This window comes from Oryzias latipes, chromosome 17 (genome assembly GCF_002234675.1).
Source record: "Oryzias latipes chromosome 17, ASM223467v1".
In the NCBI taxonomy this organism is placed as follows: Eukaryota; Metazoa; Chordata; class Actinopteri; order Beloniformes; family Adrianichthyidae; genus Oryzias; species Oryzias latipes.
The window spans coordinates 3,788,556-3,812,117 of record NC_019875.2 but is presented as its reverse complement, the minus strand read 5'-3'; the positions used below and the strand labels follow the sequence as shown (position 1 = coordinate 3,812,117).

The 23,562-nt window shown below is 39.9% G+C and overlaps 1 protein-coding gene across 1 annotated transcript; it reads right to left on the bottom strand.

Annotated features, from left to right (window-relative positions):
• Positions 1-17,906: 17,906 nt before the first annotated feature.
• rabggtb (Rab geranylgeranyltransferase beta subunit) lies at positions 17,907-23,231 on the bottom strand. The gene is made up of 9 exons (XM_004078601.4): positions 23,116-23,231; positions 22,708-22,815; positions 22,178-22,375; positions 21,903-22,008; positions 20,523-20,575; positions 20,327-20,437; positions 19,967-20,092; positions 18,684-18,833; positions 17,907-18,607 (listed from the first exon to the last, which is right to left on the bottom strand). The coding sequence occupies exons 1-9, from the start codon at positions 23,116-23,118 to the stop codon at positions 18,467-18,469; spliced, it is 996 nt and encodes a 331-aa protein (XP_004078649.1). The 5' UTR covers positions 23,119-23,231; the 3' UTR covers positions 17,907-18,466.
• Positions 23,232-23,562: the final 331 nt, after the last annotated feature.

Here is a 23,562-nt window from a genome sequence, read left to right as displayed (position 1 = left end):
TCACACCCTCTGGTCTTCCCTCACCCGTGAACAAGACCCCAAGATATGTAAACTCCTCCACCTGGGGCAGGGACACTCCATCCACAGAGAGATGGCAAACTACCTTTCTCCAATCTAGAACCATGGCCTCAGATTTAGCGGTGCTGGTAAAATATAGTCACAGGAAAATATTAAAACAGGGGATCAATTCTTCACAAAAACATCACAGCATTCTTTCCTACAGCCATAATGACTACCCCACATAATCAACACAAAAATATTCATTTTCTATAAGGAAACCCAAATGAATCCAAACGTTCTATGAGTCACTCTTACTCGTGTACATCATCTTGTTTCATGTTGTGTGAAATCCTTGGCAACATCTTTCTGCAAACATTAACGCTAACCCTGCTCAGACACTGGCTCACAAGCCAATAATCACAGGAGGCAATGGCATTCACTTTTCTTTCCTGAACTTTCTAATCCAGCACTGCTTTCAAGAGGGTGCTCGACAAATGCCATCCTTACATTCCTCTCTGCTTCGTCCAGTGGGCTGACACTCTCTAAAGCACAGCCATCTGACGGCTTCTTCAGCTCCAACCAGAGAGTGAGCTGTAGCAGGTCTCAGAATGAGTCTTCTTTCAGTCCTTTCCTGCTTCACCTGAATTCCGGAGATTCCACAGCCTGAAGAATGAAAACACTCTGCCTTCCCCTGTGAAGCTGCCCTGAAAGCAGAAACACTGAGATGGTTGTAGCTCAGCAGCTGTCAGTTTGAGGGTTAAAACCCCAAGCTAGACTGTCATTGTGTCCTTGGGCAAGACTCTTAAACCTGCATAACTTTGAAGTGTGTTACAGTCTGGAGACATTTCCTGAATGTTGGTCCTTTGTTGCTCAAGTGAGTCCGACAGATATAAAATCAGTTTTAGGCACCTATATATATATATATAGATAGATAGATAGATAAATAGATAGATAGATAGATAGATAGATAGATAGATAGATAGATAGATAGATAGATAGATAGATAGATAGATAGATAGATAGATAGATAGATAGATAGATAGATAGATAGATAGATAGATAGATAGATAGATAGATAGATAGATAGATAGATAGATAGATAGATAGATAGATATAGATATATATATATATATCTATATAGATATATATAGATAGATATAGATATAGATATATATATATATATATATATATATATATATATATATATATATATATATATATATATATATATATATATATATATATATATATATATATATATATATATATATAGATATAGATATATATATAGAGAGATATAGATATATATAGATATATATAGATATATCTATATATATATAGATATATAGATATATCTATATATCTATATATCTATAGATATATAGATATATATAGATATATCTATATATCTATATATATATTAGCGCTCTGGCCTCACAGTGGGAGAGCCTTGGTCTGAATCTTGGCAGGATGTGTGTGGAGTTTCCATTTTTTCATTGTGCTTGGTGAGTTTTCTGCTGACACTCTGTTTTCCTCCCACAGTCCAAAAAAGATGCTTCTTAGCTTCATTGATTGTCCCTAGATGGACGGACGGATGAACGGACGGACGGATGGGTCTTGTGCAGGGTTTACAGTTTGTGCACTTTTAGTTCTTTGACTTTTTCAAGTCTTTCTTTAGATCCAACCTCTCTCGGCTCAAAAGTGGAGATCTTTATTGTCAGCATAACCCATTCTTCACACAGTCTGTTGCTGTTATTTTTTCTTTTAGATATCTACACATTTGTACTCAAAGTTTCTGGTTTTTAAATAATTACTTAATTAAAATGATCATTTCCAACAGAAAACAGTGCTGTGAGCAGACTTTGACATGCTAATATTTTTACATCTGCAATGTGGAAAGATTCATAGACAGATGTAAAACTTTCGTTTCCTAAAGCAAAACCACCAAATATCAGCAGCTTGTTTTCTCTAAAAAGGAGAATTTGTTGAGGAAAAAAGTTTTTTTTTGTCCACTGTCCAGCTTCTGAAGAACAAAGTATCTAATCAGAAGGATTTCTTATAATATAATATAATATAATATAATATAATATAATATAATATAATATAATATAATATAATATAATATAATATAATATAATATAATATAATATAATATAATATAATATAATATAATATAATATAATATAATATAATATGGTTGCCAGCAAAATATTTACAGAAATTAGATGAGTTTTAGTCTTATTGTAAAATAAAATTACAAAGGAAAAGTATTACAGTTCACAGAAACATATTTACATATCTTGCGCTGATCTTTGTTGTAACTCTTTTTGTCAGAGGATTAAATTCCAAATGCAGTGGCTCAAAACAGTTTTTCTAGACATCAACAGCTTTTCTTTTGAGGAAAATAATTACATGTCTTTTCTTTCACCTTGTATGAAATATCTTTGTCTAATTTTACTCTGAAAGGAAGATTTTATTTCTCTTCTGCTCTTTTGTTGCTATTGTCTGTCTTTGAGGGAAAAAAGTGTCCGTCACAAAAAGAGTTCTGCAAGTTCTTATTATCAGCATCATCTTGTTCAAGGTTTCATATTGATCTCTAGATTCCTGAACCACGTCATGTTCTGGAAAATGCTAAATCACTACAGAAATGTAATGTAGCAGCTGAAAAAGATCAGTGAATCATTTTTTTATGAAACGTCAGTTCACAACCAAAGTAGCTTGAAGGCACTACATAGAGATAAAAACAATCAAACCAGCGTTTATCTATGATTGTTAAAATATAATATATTCCAGATCAACATTATCAGATTCAGTTCAGATGATTCCAGTAAGTCTAGGTTGTCTTTATTGTTTATTAAGCACTGAATAAATGACCAACAGATTCCATCAAAGGGTTTTCAATGTATTCCTTGCCAACAAGGAGGAAACTTCCTCTAAATCAGGGGCCTTAAACTTGCGGCCCGCGGGCCATTTGAGAGCCCTAGAGGATATTTTGCAGCAACTCCTTAATATGAAGGTTTAATGTTAGTGTGTCTCGCCAGTTTTGTATGAATAACACTTTTCAGTGTTGTATGTGGAGCCGATGAACCAACCAATCACGGTTGACTCTTGGGGGTGTGACGTTGACCGGGCTTAAAGCAGGGAAACATTTGAAGCAGGAAACTTGACAGCCCCTCCCCGGACCACATTAAGGAGTTCCTCACTTTCCTTTTAATGGAGTCCTTTTTTGAATTTTCTAAATCCATGCAGCCAGTGCTGAACCTTTTTTCTGGGTCACATGGACCCGGAGGAGGGTTAAAAGTGTGATTACGGTGACATACGGTGGCGTATCAACTCTAACCAAAAGGTTCCCTGTGACTGCAGCTCACCGCTCCCTCAGAGGATGGGTCACCTGTGGAGAATAAATGTCACACACCTAGATATGTGACAGCTAACATTAAACATGTGGGAGCAACAACAAGATTTAGTCCTAGACACACTTTAAAATAAGTGGGGAAAATGCAACGATAGACGTCTTTGAGATGCTGGTTCATCGCCTGGATCGTTGGTGAGACCAGGCAGAGAAAGGCGCCTTAGATGAAGGTGACCAGCTGGGTGATCTCAAAAAACGCTTATTGTGCATCTTGGCTGCACTTATTTGGTGTCGCCAACATGCATTTCCATCCGTTTTTGAGCCTTTGTTTGATCTCAGTTATGTCTAACGCTTGTTCAGATCTCCAGTGAACAGCGCCGTTCTTTTATTAACCACAGTTTGAATTCAGTCTGAAAATATAGGAGTGGCTGACCGGTTGCTCTGAAAAAACTTCTGACTGCAAAAAGTCACAAGAAAGAAAATCCAAAATGGTTACTGAATTTTGTTTCTTCCTTTACTGATTTCAAAGAGCAATTAAAAAAAACATTCAACACAGATTTAAAATCGGGAACATGTACTCTCTTCTTCACCTTGAACTTTAATAAGTCCAAGTCCAGTCCAGATTTACTGAAAATCATCTTCAACCAGACTGAGGGTCTCAGCTGTTTGGGAGGAAGTGCTGCCAAGTGTCCAGCAGTAAGAAGAAGACAAGAGAAGCCATGTTCAGAAAAAAAACATTGATAGAGGTTAAAGAACTGTAAAAATTTAAGTCTTCTTTTGTGTTTAGCAGTTACAATTTCCCAGTATTATAAGGACGTTTGAATCTGAATATAGCAAATACAGACCACTAAATAAACAGAATTTTATTACTGATTTATTAGCTAATAATTGTTTTACTTAGGTATTTGATTTTTATTCTAATGAAAGTTTTATTAGTCAATTTTGTCCAAAAAACAGTTAATAAAAGAGTATAGTAATAGTATAGTACATGTTCCATGCAAATTTACTACCAAAGAAGGGATGTACCCAAGGAAGTCACACTCAACTTGGGTTGTGGAGTCCTTGTTCATCTTATTTTGTGTTATAAAAAATGATTTAAAAAAAATCAAAGAAAAACTGCCTTTTTTTAAATTTCTGATTCAAACTGGCATTCGCTCTCGCGCACACTGAAAGTCTGGCCCAGCCTAAGCTAGACCCTGCCATGAGTGGCCCCAAGGTAAATTGAGTTTGAGACCCCTGCTCTAAATGGAAGATTTAAGAAGAAACTTCCAGCAGAACAAGACTCAGTGGCTGTTCATTTGCTGTGAGCAGTTGGGTTCAGAGAAGACAAGAAAGAGATGGACAACGGTTGAAAAACACTGGACCCTCCTGTGAGAGGAAAAGGCAGACAGGAAGAACCGGAAGGAGACAGGAGGCAAGAAACAGAGGTGAGAAACCAGGAAGCAGGTGAGCTCAAAGTCTCTGAACACATGTGGTAAGACAAAAGAGCAACAGGACATTACGATGACGTATAAACTGAAAGATTCCTGAGACATCTGTCATTGCAAGCAAGCCAAGTTTCCTTTATGAAGCTGTTATCCCAGGAAGAATTACAAGTTGCTTAAGAAAACAGGACAAAAATGACACAAAACATAAAAGACATGCAACATGTTGCAGATAAACATCCTGTAGTACCATCATAACCCACGCTTAACAATAATCCCGCTGAAATAAAAAGATCTTCAGGTGGAACAGAGCCGTCCAGAGTTTAGGAGCCATCACTTGGGTTTTAAAATGTGTCAGGAATAAGCAATAAAACTTGACCTGAGGATCTAAGAGCACCAGATTTATGAAGTTTGGGAAGCTCATGAAGAATCTGATCATGTAAAGCTCTAAAAGGAAGAACTAACATTTTTAAAAGGTTTCTAAGATGACCTGGAAGCTGCTAAAACTCCAGGGATGTGTGCTTTTCTGCTGGTGTGGATATAAAAACATGCGGCAGAGTTCTGAACACCATGGAGGCGGTGAACCTTCTTTTGGGTTCAACAAGTAAGCGGACCGGTACCATGACATGACAGACATGATCAAATTAATGCATGAATAATCATTTCAAGCTCTACCTTTGATACCAGAGACCTCTACTTAGAGATGTTCATCAACTTGAAAAGTCTGTTTCTGTTTAATATCTTAACATGGTGATTGAGTGGTATTGTGAGGCAAACATGACACAAAGGTTCTGAATTCTGGCCAGGATGGACAAGTCTGATCAGAGAGATCTTCTTCTCTGTCTTCTCTGAACTCAGCTGAAGAAAAGTAGCCCTGAACCACTGACTGGTGCAGGTCAGTTTCACAGGACAGTTTGTGCAAGTCAGAAGAATAAAAATGAGCAGTGTAGTTTGATGTTATCTGAGGTCAGAGGGAATGTCTGTGAACTGGCTGATTAACTACAACACATTCAATAAAAGGATTGTTCCTAAAACTGAACCACATAAAAGCTTGCTGTTTTAGAAAGAATATTATTTACAAAACCTTTTTTTTCTGTCAGCAAGGTAGGAAGAAGACCATTTTCAGACAGAACAGGACAGTCAAACTGGATCAGCAAGCCTCTGTTCTGTTATTCTGTTCTGTTATTCTGTTATTCTATAGAATAAAACCATCAACAGTATCAAATACTGAGAAAGGTGCCAATAATGCCACGACAGAACTGTTTCCGAGGACATCATCATGTCATTGTAACCCTTGTGCTATCCAAGGCACTTTAACGTTGGGAGTTGGGTCATCTAGACCCACTAGACAGTGCTCTGAACCTTTTTTCTTCAATGGTTTGTGATCTTCACTGGTGTCCATGGATTACATGAAATCTTTCCACCATTATCCACCTTTGTCATGGTACAGGGTAACACGTAAGGGTGGGGTCATTGGATAGCACAAGGGTTAAAGTCCCACTCCAGTCATCTTTTGATCTGTTTCCAAAGCGTTCCCAGCTGTCTTTTAACAATAATTATGCAGTTTTTAGCCAAAATGTACAAATCTGTGTCATTTTCTAGACATAGTTTCTGCAGAGCGGCAATAGTTTAGTGTTTTTCAACCAGTGTGCCGCGGCACACTAGTGTGCCGTGGGAGATGGTCAAGTGTGCCGTGGGAAATTGCCCTCATTAACTGATCAAAAACATTTCCCATCTCCAGGATTCAGCTCTGTGTTCATCCAAACAGGCCCTGATAAAACACAGAGGAGTTAGGAATATAAAAGATCGTAAAATACTTTTTCTTTGCGTTTATTTTATTTTATTAAAGACATTTTAATAAGAATGACGCGATTCAGCTGCTTCATGCTTTTCCTGAACTGATGAGATCCAAAAGAGAAACCTGCAGTTTTGCGTTGGGTTGCAGCCGTTGCACAAAACAATCCATCATGATAGCCTCTACCAACTGCACAAGACTGGAGATGCACTGCAGAAATGATCTTTAGTGCTGAATCCAGCCTAATGACAAATGGTTGCAGTAAATTAATCATTTTCCTCTAAACTAAACTGAATTTCATATTTCGGTGCAGATTATCAGTAAAACTCACAGATAAAGGTCAGTTGAGCTCCTTCTACCTGCAGGAGCTCACGCACAGCCAAATACTCTGGTGAATTTAGCTGAGACATCCCAGAATGTAACAAAGATTTCAATAAATGCTCCACAAATTCTACTGTTTCCTCTGTGCATCAATCTGTCACAATTCAATTTCACTTAATTTTAGTAAACTTATTGTTATTTGCTCTCTCTGACCCATGGAAGAGTGGGTCCATGTGACCCACATTTGAAAACGTTTGTAATCTTTAAAACAGGGATGTAAACATACATGTTTACTGTGAGGATTTTTCTTTTACCCACATTCATCATAAAGTGGTGAATCTTTTATAATGTTGACAGGATCACATTGACTTCAGCTTTTATATGAAGCATAATTCCAGAGAAAACTGTGTTCAGACCTGTTTGAAGGACAGATTCGCTTTCTGGAACAGACTTCTTAGCTTTGACTAAAACTGTGGAGTAAAGACAGGAGCATGTCAGAACTCCTGTCTTTGCATTTTTATTCAGAGATGGCGAGATCCTTTGTGCTTCCTTGTCTGCATGGGAGGCTGAAATTGGTCTCAGCTACAGCTGCCTGTCTGCCAAATAACATGACACCCAGAGTAAATAGACATTTTCCACGATATCTGTCTTGTTTGCAAGTGATGGAAAACAATTTTGTGTTTGTGTCTTCAAATAAAATATATATACGGTGACTGACTGATGGCTGTAATTACAAGCAAGCTTGAGGTGAAGGTAGCTGCACATTTAAATCCTCTAGTCTAACCACAGACTTCTTTTGATTAGCTTTGGGTGCAATCACTGGAGCTCCGAGTGGTTTTCTGTAGGTGGAACGCAGGTCCTTCCACACAATTAAGGCTTGATTAAGGTTATCACTTTATCCCCTCTTCATCTTTAAGCTTACACAGTGCATTGAAAATGAAAATTTTCAAACTCGGGGTGCCACATAGTGGATTGAATGTTAAATGCTTTGCCTGAAAAGAATGTCAAGGTCTTCTTTCTGAAATGAGACTGGTGATGGGAAAACTTTGTCAGAAGCTTTGAGGACAGTACGCCACCCTGAGGTCATTTGACACATTTCTAAATTGTTGACCCGTGAGAAACATCACTACCAAACGTCTTCCTAAAAGGTATATCAAACTTAAGACAAGATTTTTTAAAATGTATCACTAAAGTAAAGATAAAAAAAACAAGTCTGTCAATTCCCTTTATGTTTGATATGTATATTCTACAAAAGTAGAAGTGTCAAAGTTCCCAGTGGTCTTTTAATGATGATTATGCTGAAGAAATAAAAATAAAAACTGTGTTGTTTTCTAGGACAGTTTCTGCAGAGCGGCAGAAGTTCATTAGAAATTCACTGTTGGCGCAGAGTAGGCCTACTCCATTTTCCATCATCTGTTTACTCTCTCCTGCTAGCTTACAGTCCCTCACAGCCCCCACCTAACATCAGCAGTGCAACAAAAAAAGGGGAGCAGTAGCCATCCAGCCGTACAGTTTAGATCCAGATTCCAGCTCAGACCAGGAACACAAAGACGTTCATGGATCTGTTTGTCTGCCTCAGCAGGGAGCTTGTGTCCCACCAATAGTACCTACCTCACTGCCACAAGCTTTTCTAAAGGCCTTTTTTTTTCTTTTTTCTTTTTTTTATTTGCTCGTCATTCATAATGATTTGAATGTAGAAATACTCAGAAATGTAATTTAAAGCTTAACTTTCTTTACACATGTTAGCGATTTTAGTAAAACATGATTTTATGTTCAGTTAGTTACACAACATCCCAATATTTTGTGCATCTATTGCAGGGATGGGGAAACTACGGCCATGTGCGGCCCATTAAAATATTGAATGTGGCTCACCAAACTGGAATACATTAAATTGATATTCATCTGTTTTATTTCCCTGTAATTCCGGTCTGGTCACATTGGCGTAATGAACACTACAGACCCAGGAGCTAGCAACCTGAAGAGGTCACGGACACCAGATTGAGGGATAGTTTTATGGTCCAGGTGGAAATTAGTGAACAGGAACAGAGTTCTGTGGCTGTTGGACTGTAGCAGACTAGGAGGAGGAACTTACAAATGCATCTTGGGGCGATGGGGGGGAGAGAGAGAGAGAGAAAACCTGACGTGCATGAGGCAAAACTTCATGAACCTTGAGATTACCGCAAGCACGAGGCCAAGTACTGCACCAGAGAAGGCAAACAATCTGGCAGTGAATGCTGGAGCAGGCACAGCCCAAATAGAGGTCCAGAGAAGCAGAGCTGATGAGATGAGTGCCGACAGCTGAGTCCAATCAGGAGTAGCCACACCCACGGAGTAGGTCACAGGAGTACTGCAGAGTAACCAGGAAGGAGGAAAACGGGAACCTCTAGGACAAAAGAGACGGAAAGGGGGGTAAAAGGGTAAACCCCGGGACACCATGGCAGGTGTCTCCTAGATGGTACATAACAAATACATTGCTGTTGGAAGATTTGTTGTTTTTCTGACGTTTGTGTTTTCCAAATTGGACAGTCATTTTCCCATCATTCCAACACCATATGAACGCAGAATTTCTCTAAGTTTGCGTTTTCCCTGAGTGACATCAACCTATTGGTGCAATTGGCACTAAAATGAGAACAAAAGCCACAATTTTTGGAAAAACGAAATAAAACTCCAGAACGTTTTGTTTTCAAAGGATATAATAATTCTCAATCAAAATTAAAACATGTTTTCATCCAGATTCCATACTATTTCTTGAGGTGGATCACCAACACACTGCACACATCTGCTCCCTTCTGCCAAAGTGTAGAATCCTTTGTGGCCCACAGGCCTATACCCACCCCTGGTCTACTGTGTGTTCAGAAAAACTGATAAGGTGAAGAACGACAGGTGGTGATGCACTGAGGACTACCCTGCTTTGATGCTGGTTCTGCATAGATATGGATGAACACAAATGTGTGTGCTGCTTTGGGGCTGCTGGGTGTGCAGTTTTCCCATGTTTTTTGGAAACACCCTGGTTGTGTTTGGAGACATCTGGAAGGGTGGGATGTCACTGGAAAGAGGTGGGACTGAGAGGATTTCATTAAAGTCACCTCCAATTCCTTTGATGCAGTTTTCTTTTGCTGTGAAGAATATGTGAAAACCAGCACAAAGAATGTCCTGTGTGAGTTTTTGTGCTGATCCTCTGCTGGAGATCAGAGCTCTGATTTCACCCACAGAGACCTGCTGCCCTGTTGGCCTGATGAGAAAACAGTGGATGCTGTTGGGCCTCCCAGGCTTCAGTGAAACCAATCGGATGCTTGAGAAATGATTCTCCCTGGAACCGTCCTCCACTGCTGACAGACACTAACAGAGACACTGATGGATGTTCTCAGCTGACGGAGCAAAGACCGGCTGGTTGCAGTTGGAGCATTAAAAGTGTGGATAAATGTCTTTCAAAGCTTGGATCAAAAAAAACCCCACATGATGCTGTTTTTATTTCTAGTGATTTAACTTTGAGGTGCATGTTTTTACTTAAAATGATTTTTTTAAATGTCAGCTGCACTGAAATTATAGTGTTGCTAAAACGCCCAAAATTAAAGATCTATTGTTTAGCCTGTATCTTGTTAAAGTTTGAGCTTTTAAAGACCAGCTTCAATGAAAATGTTGTTTTTGGTGTTTTAACATGTTTTCATAGCATATTTCTGATGATGAAGGCCACATACAGAGAAAGTTAAGCTTGAGTTTGCATTTCAGAGTACTCCTTTAACCCTTGTGCTATCTTAGATGACCCCCCCCTTACATTGACGTGTTCTCCCTACCATGACAAAGGTGGATAAAGGTGGAAAGATTTCATGTAATCCATGGACACCAGAGAAGATCACAAATCATTGAAGAAAAAAGGTTCAGAGCACTGTCTAGTGGGTCTAGATGACCCACCTCCCAATGTTAAAGTACCTAGGATAGCACAAGTTATTCAAATCCTTTTGAATCAAGAGCAGATGTAGCTTACTGGGGGGGGCAAGCCCCCTGCTCTGCTCCATTCTGATGCATCCACCTGCAGACAAATAGATCCGTTTACGCCTTTATTTTCCTCATCTGGATCTAAACTGCACGGCTGGATAGTTCACCATTTTTGTAAGGTTGGAGGTGTGAGGGGCTGGAATAGCGGGAGAGTGCTCTCAGTTCTGGGTTATGGGAAATGGGGGGGGGGATTTCTAATGAGCTCCTGCCGCTCTGCAGAAACTATGTCCTAGAAACTAACACAGGTTTTTGATTTTTGCCTAAAAATGGCAAAGTCATGACTAAAATACCACAGACATGGACAATGGATCAAAAGATGATCGGGTGGAACTCTCCTGGAAACAATTCTTCCCTTCATTATTATCTGTTTCCACTGCTGTTTCTAAAACCAGTATTTATTTTGCCAATTTGAGTTTTTTCACAGCTTGAATGCGGCTCTACCAACAGATACCTGAGAAAAAACGTGGAAAAAATTGTACTCGAGTTCCTCAGAGTACATCTCACTGAGGATTTTTCCTGGACTCTACATGCAAACACTGTGGAAAAGAAAGTTTGACAAAGACTTCCTGAGGAAGTTTGGTATGAACATCATCATCCTCATAAACTACTGTTGTACCATGAAGAGCCTTCTGACAGGCTGTATCACAGTGTGGTGCAAGAACTGGAAACCATTTGCTGCTCTTATTTTATTGTATTTCATATTTTATTTATTAATTTGGAACGTTTCTATCTGTATTTTTGCAAGCTTGTACTATTGCATGCAACGAGTTCCTCGCGATTACTTTACTGAGTCATAAGGTTCTTGTCAGGAAACTTTTTATGAAAATTGACTGTAAAAAAAACACTGTCAGTTCGTAAAAAGTTCAAGAAATACAAAATAAATTTTAATAAGACAGAGTAACTTTTTTTTTCTAATTTAACTTTTACCTTGACTTTTGGAGTTTTACTTACAGCAAGGAGTGACAGGTGACGGCTACATTCAATCTGCACACTGAAGGTGCATTTGAAATTCACACACACACACACACACACACACACACAGATTGAGCTTCCTCCCACAGCTGCATCTCTGCAACCCTGAGTTCCTGGGAGCTGATGTGAGCGCGGGGTTTGTTTTCCAGACGCTGCATCTGGGTGCAGACGAATGTCTGCACATTTGGAACAGCAAAGTTTCCTTATACATTAAACACAAAACAGAAAATACAGTGTCTAACAGTTGTATAAAAGATAAACCATGATAATAGGAGTTAAAGTAAACATCAGAAAGTGTCAGCCTTCCCATGAACTATGATCTGGTATGAAAATATGTTTCAGTCTAACAAACTCAAAGAGCTCTTGTCAACCTAAACATTTCATGGCATCGTTGACCTCGTATTGATCTTACAAATGGCAAATAAACAATATCAACTCTACATCTAAAATTTACAGAGGACATCTTTAAGTCCCCAGTATTGACCAAACAAATGTCATAGATTAAAAAACTATCACAATTATGTCCTCAATAAGTAAAATCCGACCCTTCCTGTAAAAAGTGCTTGACGTGACGTGAATATCCGTCAGCAATGAGGACACAGTAGTAAAAATGAAAGGTGTTGGGTTGCAGAACTGACATCTGCATGATTAGACAAATGGATTAATGTGTAAAATGATTTTGTTTAATGCGTAAACAAAATGAAGAAAACATGAGCAGTCTGGGATGTGTGTTTGGTATAAAGCAGCATCTAATGATGCCTGGCTTTTGCTGATTCCCAGTCTGGGCTGGGTAGCTTTCAAACTTTTAAAACATGCACAGAAAAACAGATAAACAACCAGCACTAACCACAAAAAACATAGTCTGAATCCCACGAAAATCTAGCCGTCCGATTAGAAAACTGAGTTGGGACTATTTGGTTTACCTTACGGTTACGGGGTTGCTGGAGCCTATCCCCACAGCTGAGAATTTAGAGTCATCTGTGAACCTATGAAGCACATTTTTGGATTGTGGGAGAAAACCGGAGTTCCTGCACCCCCATGCAGCCTTGACTGAATCCCCTCCTCCATGTTTTAGGATTGAAGTCGTTGAGATCAAGAAACAATAGCTCCTGAAATGTTATGAATCGGCAGCATCAAGTCCAAATATATCTGATATAAATTGTTACTATTTTCGTAACTTAACAAAACCCAAATCTCTTCATTTGGAGTGAGTTAAAAAAATGGTTAAAATTGATAATTATGAATTAAAAAAACATTTATTTTTTGGGGCTTCTTCTCTTTCATCAAATGGGTCTTTGTTTTGTTTTTGTTTTTTGTTTTTTGCAGCTCTTTGTAGATTAAAATAGACAAAACTAAAGCCAGAAAAACCTGCTGCTGTTTGACTCTCTCTTTATGTGTGGAATCAATCATTCACCGCCACCATCAAAGCTACAGACAGAGCTGCTTCCACGGGGTCTGATGGGATTTCTGCATGTTTTCATTACTTTAAGGACTAAAACGCTTCTTGATTGAACTTCATTTAAGTCCTGAAAGCCACTCTGGCTGGACTTATCTGACTGCTGGGAGTTTTGTTTGATTTGGTGCTGGTATTCATCCATAATGCAAACACTCTCATCTGTATGTTACTTCAATTCCAGTCAGCTGGAGTCCCTGTGATGCAAAGCATTTACCAGCTCCTGTAATCTGCTGAAATGTCCAGCTGATCTGAAACAAACGCAGAATCTGTCTCTGCTTCTGTTTCACTGCCAACTTTCACACTACTCCATGTAAAAAGGGCTTCACTTGTCCTTTGTATAAATCACAGCAGGTTTACATTCAATGATTCAAGCTGCACTTTGACTAGTTTGGAAAGCTAGAGATCTCAGTCAGAAATTCAAACTGTTTAGCTTGAAAAGCATCAGAAGAAGGAAATCCTTTTAGTTTTTCCAACATTTGTCTTTTCTATTTAGAAATTAGATGCAGAGATTATTTATAGATTATAGAAAAGAAAGCATGAGGCAGGGTAACTTCTGTGTGAGCCGCTGTTTTACAGTTTACTCCAACATCTGACCCAGTCTGGTGCTCTACTGCCCCCTGTGGATCAAAACTGGAAGTACAGCCACATGTCAGTTTCTGAGTTGTTGGACACAATAAATAGAACTTTTATTAAAATAAAATAAAATAAAAATCATGAAAATAATTCCAACAGACATGTTTACTTTGTATTTTTATGGAGATAACAGTTTTTTCTTAAAAATAAACTCTGGTGTCTGAGCCTTCCAGGTAAATCCAACAGCGAGCATGTCCAGTATTGAGTTCATTCATGAACTTTAAAACTGTCACTTCACGAAAAGACACACTACAGTAAAGCTTGACCTATAAAATCTCATTTTTCTCTTGCTTCCTTTTCAGCGGGTCGTTGGTTTTACAGTAGATGAACATATATGTTGTATGTTGTCGGAGTTTTCTCAGTGACAGGTCTGAGTGGTTTAGTGTGTGTAATGGAGCTGCTGGGGACTACATCAGCTTAGGCCAAACATCACTGTTGTTCTTCTACCACACAAATGATGTCTGCACATCATTTCTTGAGGAACCAATTTTTTGGTGCAATGTGAACATTATACAGTAATGATGCTCCATTAACCTCACCGACCCACCTGAGAACAGAGGGGGAAAACGCTGACATTCTGAGGGAAATGGTTGCTTTTTTTTTTCTTACTGCAAACAGGACTAAGAATCCAAAGCTGAGCTCCATCCATCTGTTTGAACCTCTTTTTCTGTCATCCTTTCTCCCACATTTTCATCTGTCTCTTTGCTGTTGGGGTTTCTTGTTGCTCAGAGGATGGGGGCTGTTAGGTTGTTGCTTTCAATCAGCTAAATAATAATTATTTTTTTAAACCTGCAGACTCTGTGAAAGTCTCCTTTTCTGCTCTACCACAGGACTGAGAGCTCCACGGAGGAGTTGTGTTGGAAAACTCAACGTGCTCGGCGCTCACAGCCATTACAGGCAGCAGCGCTGATCAGCTCTATTCCTTCATTTTTCTGAGAATGGGTTTACTGACATGCTAAGTGATAATAGTAACTAAATTCAACTTCACTAAAAGTACGTGTGTCATTTCAAGAAGAGGAAAACTCCTGGAATTTAAAATAAAACCTGAAATTTACAGTTTTCTACAAATAAATCCATCCATCCATTTTTTAAAGCCGCTTAATCCTGTTTGGGGTGGTGGGCTTGCTGGATTCAGCCCAGAAACTGTTGGGTGTGGGTGGGGGGACGTACACCCTGATCACACACACACACACACACACACACACACACAAATCTAAGGCCAGTTTAAAGACACCAGCGAACCTTTGAATTGGGGTTTTGAAATGTAGGAAAAAACCGACACATACATGAGGAGAAGATACAAACGCCACACAGAAAGAAACAGCTGGGATTCAAACCAGGGCCTTCTCACTGTGAGGCAAGAGCGCATCAGCCACTATACCACCCTGGAAAAACAATAAAAACTATAAATACTGGGGGGGGGGGGAGAAAAGAGAGAAAGCAAACAAATGGTGAGAAAAGTTGAAGCATTAACAGATTTTAAGAGTCTTTTTAGAGAAGAGAGTCTCTCTCTGCTGTGAGATGAAGACGAAAGAAAATATAAAAAAGAAAGTACAAATTCCAAGTTCTAAACAAAAAAAGACTGAAATAAATGCACAAAAACGGCAAAGAAAAACCAAAGAACCAACCAAAAATGGAAAAAACTCACAGTTTGAGGTAATTAACAAAGTCTGACTGTTAAAAAAAGAACAAAAAGAAGCAGTGATTGCATAAAGCTGTGCAGTGTCCCTGGTACAGTGGGCGGCTGTTCCCTGGCTAGGCTTGGTCTGCCGCTCTCCGTGCTCCTGAGAGCCTTGAGCCCTAATCTGAAAAACAACGTATACAACACGCCATTATAATCCTCATAGGAACATTCCTATGCAGGATTTTGGTTCAGAAGTGAAAGTGCATCAGAAGATCCAAGACTGCTGCGCTTGACTTCCTCACCGTACAGCAATCGGTGTGGAGTGAATGGTGTTCCACAGACACTATTGACACTTTACGAAAGTGGGGAGAAACTGTTGGGGGTAAAAGCCCCATTTACCTGCTAGGGATGCTAGAGAGGGAGGCCCTCATCTTCATGGTGGGAGAAAAAAGCCTGCCTCTAATTACTCAGACCGAGTGCATCCATCTTCATGCAGCTGCGTAATGACTCTCTGCTGCTGCAGCTGTGACAGTCTCTTCCAGAAACACGGCCACCGCTAAGCCAAGAGACGGAACAGTCTCCTCCGTTTATGTGCATCTGCCTCAGTACGGGACCAAAAAAAGCAGCAGGGTGAGGTCATCTTCCTGACATGTTACTGAGATTTGACTAACAGCAAAATCCACCTCTTTAGCATTTTGGTAAAGAGCAAGCTGAAAATATAAATACTACACTTCAGTTCTTGTTTGCATCGTTCCAAGAGCTGAAACTTAACCCTTGTGCTATCTTAGATGACCCCATCCTTACTTTGACATGTTCTCCCTACCATGACAAAGGTGGATAAAGATTTCATGTAATCCATGGACACCAGTGAAGATCACAAATCATTGAAGAAAAAAGGTTCAGAGCACTGTTTGGTGGGTCTAGATGACCCAACTCCCAAAGTTAACGTGCCTAGGACAGCACAAGGGTTACAAAGGTCCGTGGAGGAGCTTGGTGAACCTCTGCTGCAGAGAAGTTCTCAAAGCTCTCAGACAGTAAATTAAGGTCCAGTCCAATAAAAATGAATTTAAACTTCCTGTTTAGTTCTCACAGATGTTCTTCTGTCACTTAATGGAGGAATTTGACCTGGAAGATGGCGCTACTGCACCCCCACTGATGTGACCACACCTGGATGGTGATCCTTCTGCGTGGGCGGAGTCTGCACACGCCACACCTGTGTGCTGGACGGATCACCTCCACAGAGATTTGTCAGTCTGCAGACGGCAGCGGGTCTGTGGTTCAGCGTCTGCCAGCAGCACATCCTGCAGGGGAATCTTACATAGAAAGGGAGCATTGGCTAAAAGCTACAGTTATTCTGCATTTTGATGAAAAAAAAAATATTTATAACTCGCACTATTTATGATTGACTTCACAGCGTTATTCTGTCCAATCCCTTCCTAGCTTGTGGTAAATCTACATGAAATTAACGTTTGATTTCTGACTTCTTAGAGGTTTTTTTATTTTTATTTATTTCTTTTTCTAAAATGTTCGCTCGTGCAGATCTTAGGTGAACTGAAGAAGAGGAGAAACAGAGCGAAGGTTTAGCTGTAAATACAATTATGATCCATCATCAAATGACAAATAAAGAATCATATTTAGAAGACGGCTTTTAACCACGTTTACCAGAATTCTGATATTCATTGACAAGGTAGCCAAATGTCAAAAAATGTTTCTGCTTTTCTACAAAATGTTTGACGTTGAGTTTGGGTTTAAGGTTACTGCGTAAATATGAGGCTTTTAGAAAAGAACATTTACAGTTTTATGGCTCAACTGCATGTTTTGTTTTTTTCTAATAACTCAAAAGATTTATGGGGTAAAAAACTCTTTCAAATTAAATGAATAATCTCTTCATAAAAATAGAACTTATGGAATTTAGATTCCTGAAACTGTCCTTGAAGAGTGAATCTCTTCCTAAATGTCAATGATTCATGATGGCTGAGTTTCCCAAAACAAAATAATTATAATTAGGAGGATAAAACACACAAAAACATCATTACTTAGGTTTGAAGGGTTTTCACTGGTCATTGATTTGCTGAAGGTCAAAGTTGAAAATATTTAAAGTGTTTTAACACAGAGCATAAACTTATTGAGGCTGTAATTGAGCATTTGTCTTATTCATCAAATTTGAATTCAAGTTTTGAAAAGCTCTTATTAGATTTAGAAAATCTTACTGATAAAACATGTTTTCTTTTCCTTGTATTAAGTAGAATCGTTTTAGCCTGAATGTGACGGCAGAGAGGAGACGGTTGAAAACTTCCCCACACAAGATAAAGAGCAGAAAGTGACCGAGCACAGAGTTTCCTGGAGCTTCGTTCAGACGCTCACAGAGTGACACATTTTAATAAATATAGTGGCTGGAAGTGTGGAGAAGACATTCAAGGTGGCATCAAAACGGAGCCTTCTGAGGCCGGCCGACACTCTCTGAAGCTGAGTGACATGAAACAGTCTTTGCAGCTTTGAAGCCCATGAACACAGCTGCAGGAGCATGAAGGCAGAAACATGAGACAACAGAGAGAGGCAGTCTCAGCTTCTAAAACATCAAAAATGATAGATTTGTCGCCCTCTCCTGAAACGTTTCCTCACTAAATGTATCAGGGGTTTTTCCACAGCAACATGTCAGATGGTCAGCAGTTGTTACGGAGATAAAAGGACAAAAACAGGACAGAAATGAGACAAGAGATGTTCCAGGACTGATCCAGTGGAGAGCTTCAGGAATGTTGAATGACGGAAACTTTCCTCGTTTGTTCAATGAATGAACTCAACTCTGGCTGAGAAACGTGCTTCTGTCTCTGCTTCCATTGTCCAGGCGTGGAGGTCGGAGGAGCATCACGTACACATGCCGAGCATCTGGAGGCTAGCTGAGGAGGTCCGGCTGCAGGCCGATCCTCTGTAACACGTCCTCTGGCATGCACAACACCGGATTTACCGCTTTGACCTGTTCCTCGCCCAGGAGGGAGAGTCCAGCCACCCCGAACAGAGTATGGAAAGGGTCCACCTTCAAAAAAACAGAACCACGGAGGTCCAGACATGTCGGATAGCTTCTTCTTCTTCTTATGTGTGTGATAGCTCACCATGTCTCCTGGTCTGTCAGCAAAACCTCCCGTCTCCTCATCCTGACAGGCCAGAATAAACTGGCGTAGTCTGGACTTGTCGATCCAGTGGATCCTACCGATGATTTTCAGAGATGCCAAAACCCACCAGGAGTAGCAGACATCTGGAAGCTGCAAAGACAGATGGCTTTGAGACCAGGAGTGCAAAACATTCACAGCTTCAGCCGTCTGCCAGTAGTACATAAAAGAAAAAGAAAAAAACGGCGAGCAAACTTGATGTTTGGCCTTAAAGCGGCAAAAGGCCTTCATCTCTTTCCTCCACAGAATGCGAGTGTTTGAGGAATCTCTGTTCTTCTTCTCTGTCTTCCACTCAAACCACAACATCACAAAATTCAGGATCTCACAGCTATTTCAGTGATTATTGCAGCACAAAAATCCTGAAGCCGCCGCTAGTTTTTGCCTTCAAAGTTGTGATCAAAGTTGCTACACTTTTCAAACTAAAGGGATGGCACACAAATTCTAAAGCTGTTTTATTTTCCAAGGGCAGCTTTATGCACCGTCACAGGAAATGCTCCACACTGATGAAAGTCCTTCTTCATCAGGGATTTCTTTACAATGATATCTTTTTTTGTCCTTGTTTGTTCAAGAGTGTTTGTCAAACCTGAACAATGGAATAACAGCAGCATGCTTAGCAAACTTCACACAAAAACATTATCTTTTCGTTAAAACGTTACATTTTAACTAAAGAATAAAAAGCTGACTCAGTGATGCTTTGAAAACCTTTTCCTTTCTGTCCGATAACATTAAATGTGCTCATTTCACCCCCAAAACCTGGACTCTAGATTTCTTTAAACCCACACACAGTAAATTGTGAAATTTTGATGGTGAAACTTGTTCAAAATGAGAGCAGCTGGACCGAGTCGGAGGCAGTTGATCGGAAGACCCGGAAAATTCTGGAGGGGCTGATATTTGAAGCCAACCCAGAAATGTTGTTACAGCAAGTACCACATGTTCTGTTTCTTTCTCACTTAATTCATAGGAACCCATGGAACCCATGGTGACATCAGTGTCACAGACAAACAGCAGAAACGTGTTCTGTGATCCACCACACTTCACTTTCCTTTTTAGGGAAAAAGGGGAATGACAGGAAATGTGTACACAAACACATTTTTCAGAACGCCGGCAGGTTTCTGAGGGCTGGTCCTCATGGGAAAAAGAGTTCAATGATCTTCTTCAACAGCACTAAGGTTTGGTTCACGAGGAAACTAAAAAGATTTGTGATTTCATGTTAGAAGCTGTCAAACCTTCTCAGGCCTTCCGTTGAGGCCTCCAGACGGCAGCTGGCGTTCGCAGAGCCACCAGCCCAGCAGGTCTGCGTTCAGCTGGTGCAGCTGGCCGGTGAGAGACAAGAACCCGGTGCAGCAGTAGATCTGAGACCAGAACCAGAACAGGTTTAGACTTTTGAAACACAACTGAGGCTTGAAGAGAAACACATAACAGTCCAGCATGAAAACTTTTCCTCCTGAGAACGCCTCCGCTTCTTAATCAGACCTCTGAGTTATGACGTGAGGTGGTGGAAGAAGGCCTGATTTGGTATTTTATTTGGACTAAAAAGTGAGGCTTTGCTTATTATTTCATAGAGAAATGACTCTTTAGTTCCTCACCTGCCCAGCGTGAGACTCTGAACCAGGTCTGCAGCCAAAACCGCCGTCAAAGTTCATGCAGGATAAGACGAACTCCACAGCTCTGTCAACATTTATCATCTCCATCTTTCCCTTCAAAGAACAGCATTAGTGTGAAAGGCAGTTTAGAGATTGGTGGGCTTTGGGATGAAAAACTGTGAACAAATAAAAAACATACCAGTAATGCAAGTGTGGCAACAGCACAGAAAGAAAACCGGGTGTCTATTTCTCCTGTAAACACAAAACAAAGAAAGAGAGAAATTCTCATTATAGTGAACAATTAAGACGTCTGTTTTTAATGTTAATAACAAAATGACCCTGAAACGTCACTTTTTTGGCTAAACTGTGGGCAGAAAAGCAGCTTAAAAACAGTTTCAAGTGTTTCAGACTTCAATGAGAAAAAAGAAACTTTACAGAGATGATCGGCATCAAACACATCCTAAAGTCCTCCTTTTTATAACGTTTCTACCAAGAAGAATTTCTGATAAAAACTAAAGAGCCAAACGTCTGGAAACCTCGAGATCTGTGCTCCTATAAGACTTCCACGCCTAGGGGGCATTTGCACAAACTCAATTACCTCCAAGCAGATAGAACCGTGAAAAAAAGAAACTCTGACGGGTGAAGTTTTATCAGTTTTTTCTTCTCTCTATAAAAAGATTTAAGTTTTTTTGTGTGGGTTTTTTCTTTAAATTTTTCACTAAACTTGATTTAATTCTATAAACTAAGGTAGCATGTATTAGTTATTTAAATAAATAAGATATTGAATAGCATACCAACACTTTCATCCATTTCTGCTGTTTTTATTTATTTTGTTTTTAATTTCTGTGAAACCATTTGTGCTAGACGTGCTCTGGTTCAGCTGTACATGAAGTTTTTGGACTGTTGTGTCCTCTGAAACATTCCTTCTATGACGATCTTGGAGCATCTGTTCATGATCAGCCTTTTTTTAACAATTAAGCAGCATGAAGCTTTGAATTTCAGTGTTTTAATGTTTCTTACATCTTACTCTGTGATGTAATCAGTAATAACTCATAAAACTGGAATAAAATGATGTGTGACCTGTGTGTCTTTTACTTATTACAAGATGTGACATTTGCATTGTTCCACTTTAAAGTTCATTCATTCATTTTCTTTTGTTTATCCCTTTTGGGGTCACGGGGCTGCTGGAGCCTATCCCGGCCACTTATGGGCGAGGGAAGGGGACACCCTGGACAGGTCACCAGTCTGTCGCAGGGTCACACATAATCACACACCCATGCACTCTCACATTCACACCTATGGACAATTTGGATGGACCAATTAAGCTATGAAGCACATGTTTTTAGACGGAGGAAGCCGGAGACCCTGGAGAGAACCCACGCATGTACGGGGAGAACATGCAAACTCCACACAGAAAGGACCCCCATTGATGTTCTGTTTCAGGTCGCCCAGCCGGGACTTGAACCAAGGGCCTTCTTGCTGTGAGGCACGAGCGCTAACCACTGCGCCACCGTGCAGCCCCACTTTAAAGTAATGTATAAAAAACACATGTAAATGGACAAAAACAAAGTTTTCTCACCCCATTTGTCTCCTGCAAAAGAGCCGTCTTCCTGCTGAAGCCCCTTCACATATTCCACGACTTTGTCCACATCGATGGCATGCAGGCTGTCATAAAGGCATAAGATCTAAAGGAGGGATTTGACATTTAAAGCATTTATACTGAAGGATTCAGTAGAGAGAAGTAAAGATGCTTAACTTTGTATTTCTTTGTGTTATCAATTACATTTTGTGTGGCCAAATGAGTTTGTAGAGTAAAGCCAACTTAAGAGACTCAATGATTTCTGAGCTTGTCACCTGGACAGCGCTGAGGGTGTAGAGCAGGTGAGGGTCGTGTCCGATGCTGGCGCTGAAGCCTCCGCAGTCGTGCTGGCAGGCTTTGATAAAATCTATGATTTCCTGCAGGTTCATTCTGTCCAGCTGGCCCATCAAGTCCATCACCGTCAAGCCCCAGTAGATCCCGCTCATCCTGAGGTACTCCGACAGGGTGTACTCCTGAGAACACACGACACACCGTCACGTCAGCAGCAAATACACTGGAGATACTGACACGTGGAAACTATTTGCACCAATTGAATCCAAGCTAAATCTTTGTTTTTAAGACTATTGATCAGAAGCAAAAGGTCTCATCATTTGTTTACAGTTGTTCATCAGTTTTTCCCTCATCTTTTGGGGAAATGGTTTTCTAGCCACTGGTGTTTGATGACGTAAGTCACATCCGGTTAAATAAATATATCAGACACACAACATTCTCACAACTTTTAAATATGTCTGTAAACTGCTGGTCCAGCTGATGTTCTGCCTTAGATCGCAGCAGCTTGACTTACATAGTCGTCCTTCTTGGAGCCGTAGGCAGCGATGTAGTCTGCATGTTTGTCCAGCAGCAGCGAGCTGGGAGCGTCCGGCTTCAGAATGACGTCTTTGATTTGAGTTCCCTGACCAGAGCCAGTCACGAGACAAGTTAGACAAAGAAACACATCACTCTGCCATTCAACGTCAAAAGAAACTTGTTTTGTGAACATTAATTAACAGATGAACGTAGATCTCTAAACAGCTTATTTAGGTTGCTAGATGCTATCGCTAAAGCTAACATCTTCTCAACTAACTGCTTTTTACGTAATAACTATAATTGTAGTGTTTAATTTAGTATAAAATACGCGTCCTTAGGATTGTGCACTGATTATGGAATAATAATGCAAAAAGCCTCTGCAGCTTTAGAAAAAATGTCAGATTACCATTCTGACATTATATCCTGCCAGGAGAAACTTCCGTCGTCTCTTCTTCTTCTTCGTTTCACCATAAACTCCCTCTAGTGGTTGGAGCTATACTGCCCCCTCTGGTCATCTGTGGTTTAACAACTGTGACCATTTTTTCCCCCTTTTTTTGTCCATCTTTATTGGGGAAGTTACGTTTAAAGTTTTTTCAACTAATAATTTACCAATTGAGAATTCACTATTAGTTTGAATTGTAGGTGAAACAACGTTTAAGCTACAAAGATTTCTACAAACATTTGATCTGGTTTTTCTTGATGTTGACATAAAACCGCGTGGAAAACAGTGTTTTCATTGAAATTCTCACATAAAGGTGACTGCAAAATGCTGTCCAAATATTTTTTTAAACCTTTCTTATCCCTTGTGCTATCCTAGGCACTTTTACATCGTGAGTTGGGTCATCTAGACCCA

Bases quoted from the DNA above. Each gene is read 5' to 3' on its own strand.
- rabggtb (XM_004078601.4), bottom strand. The intron at 22,009-22,177 runs GTGACAAGCTCA...TCCCTCCTTTAG, and splicing joins ACACCCTCAGCGCTGTCCAG to ATCTTATGCCTTTATGACAG. The intron at 18,608-18,683 runs GTGAGCTATCAC...GTTTTTTTGAAG, and splicing joins CTGACAGACCAGGAGACATG to GTGGACCCTTTCCATACTCT.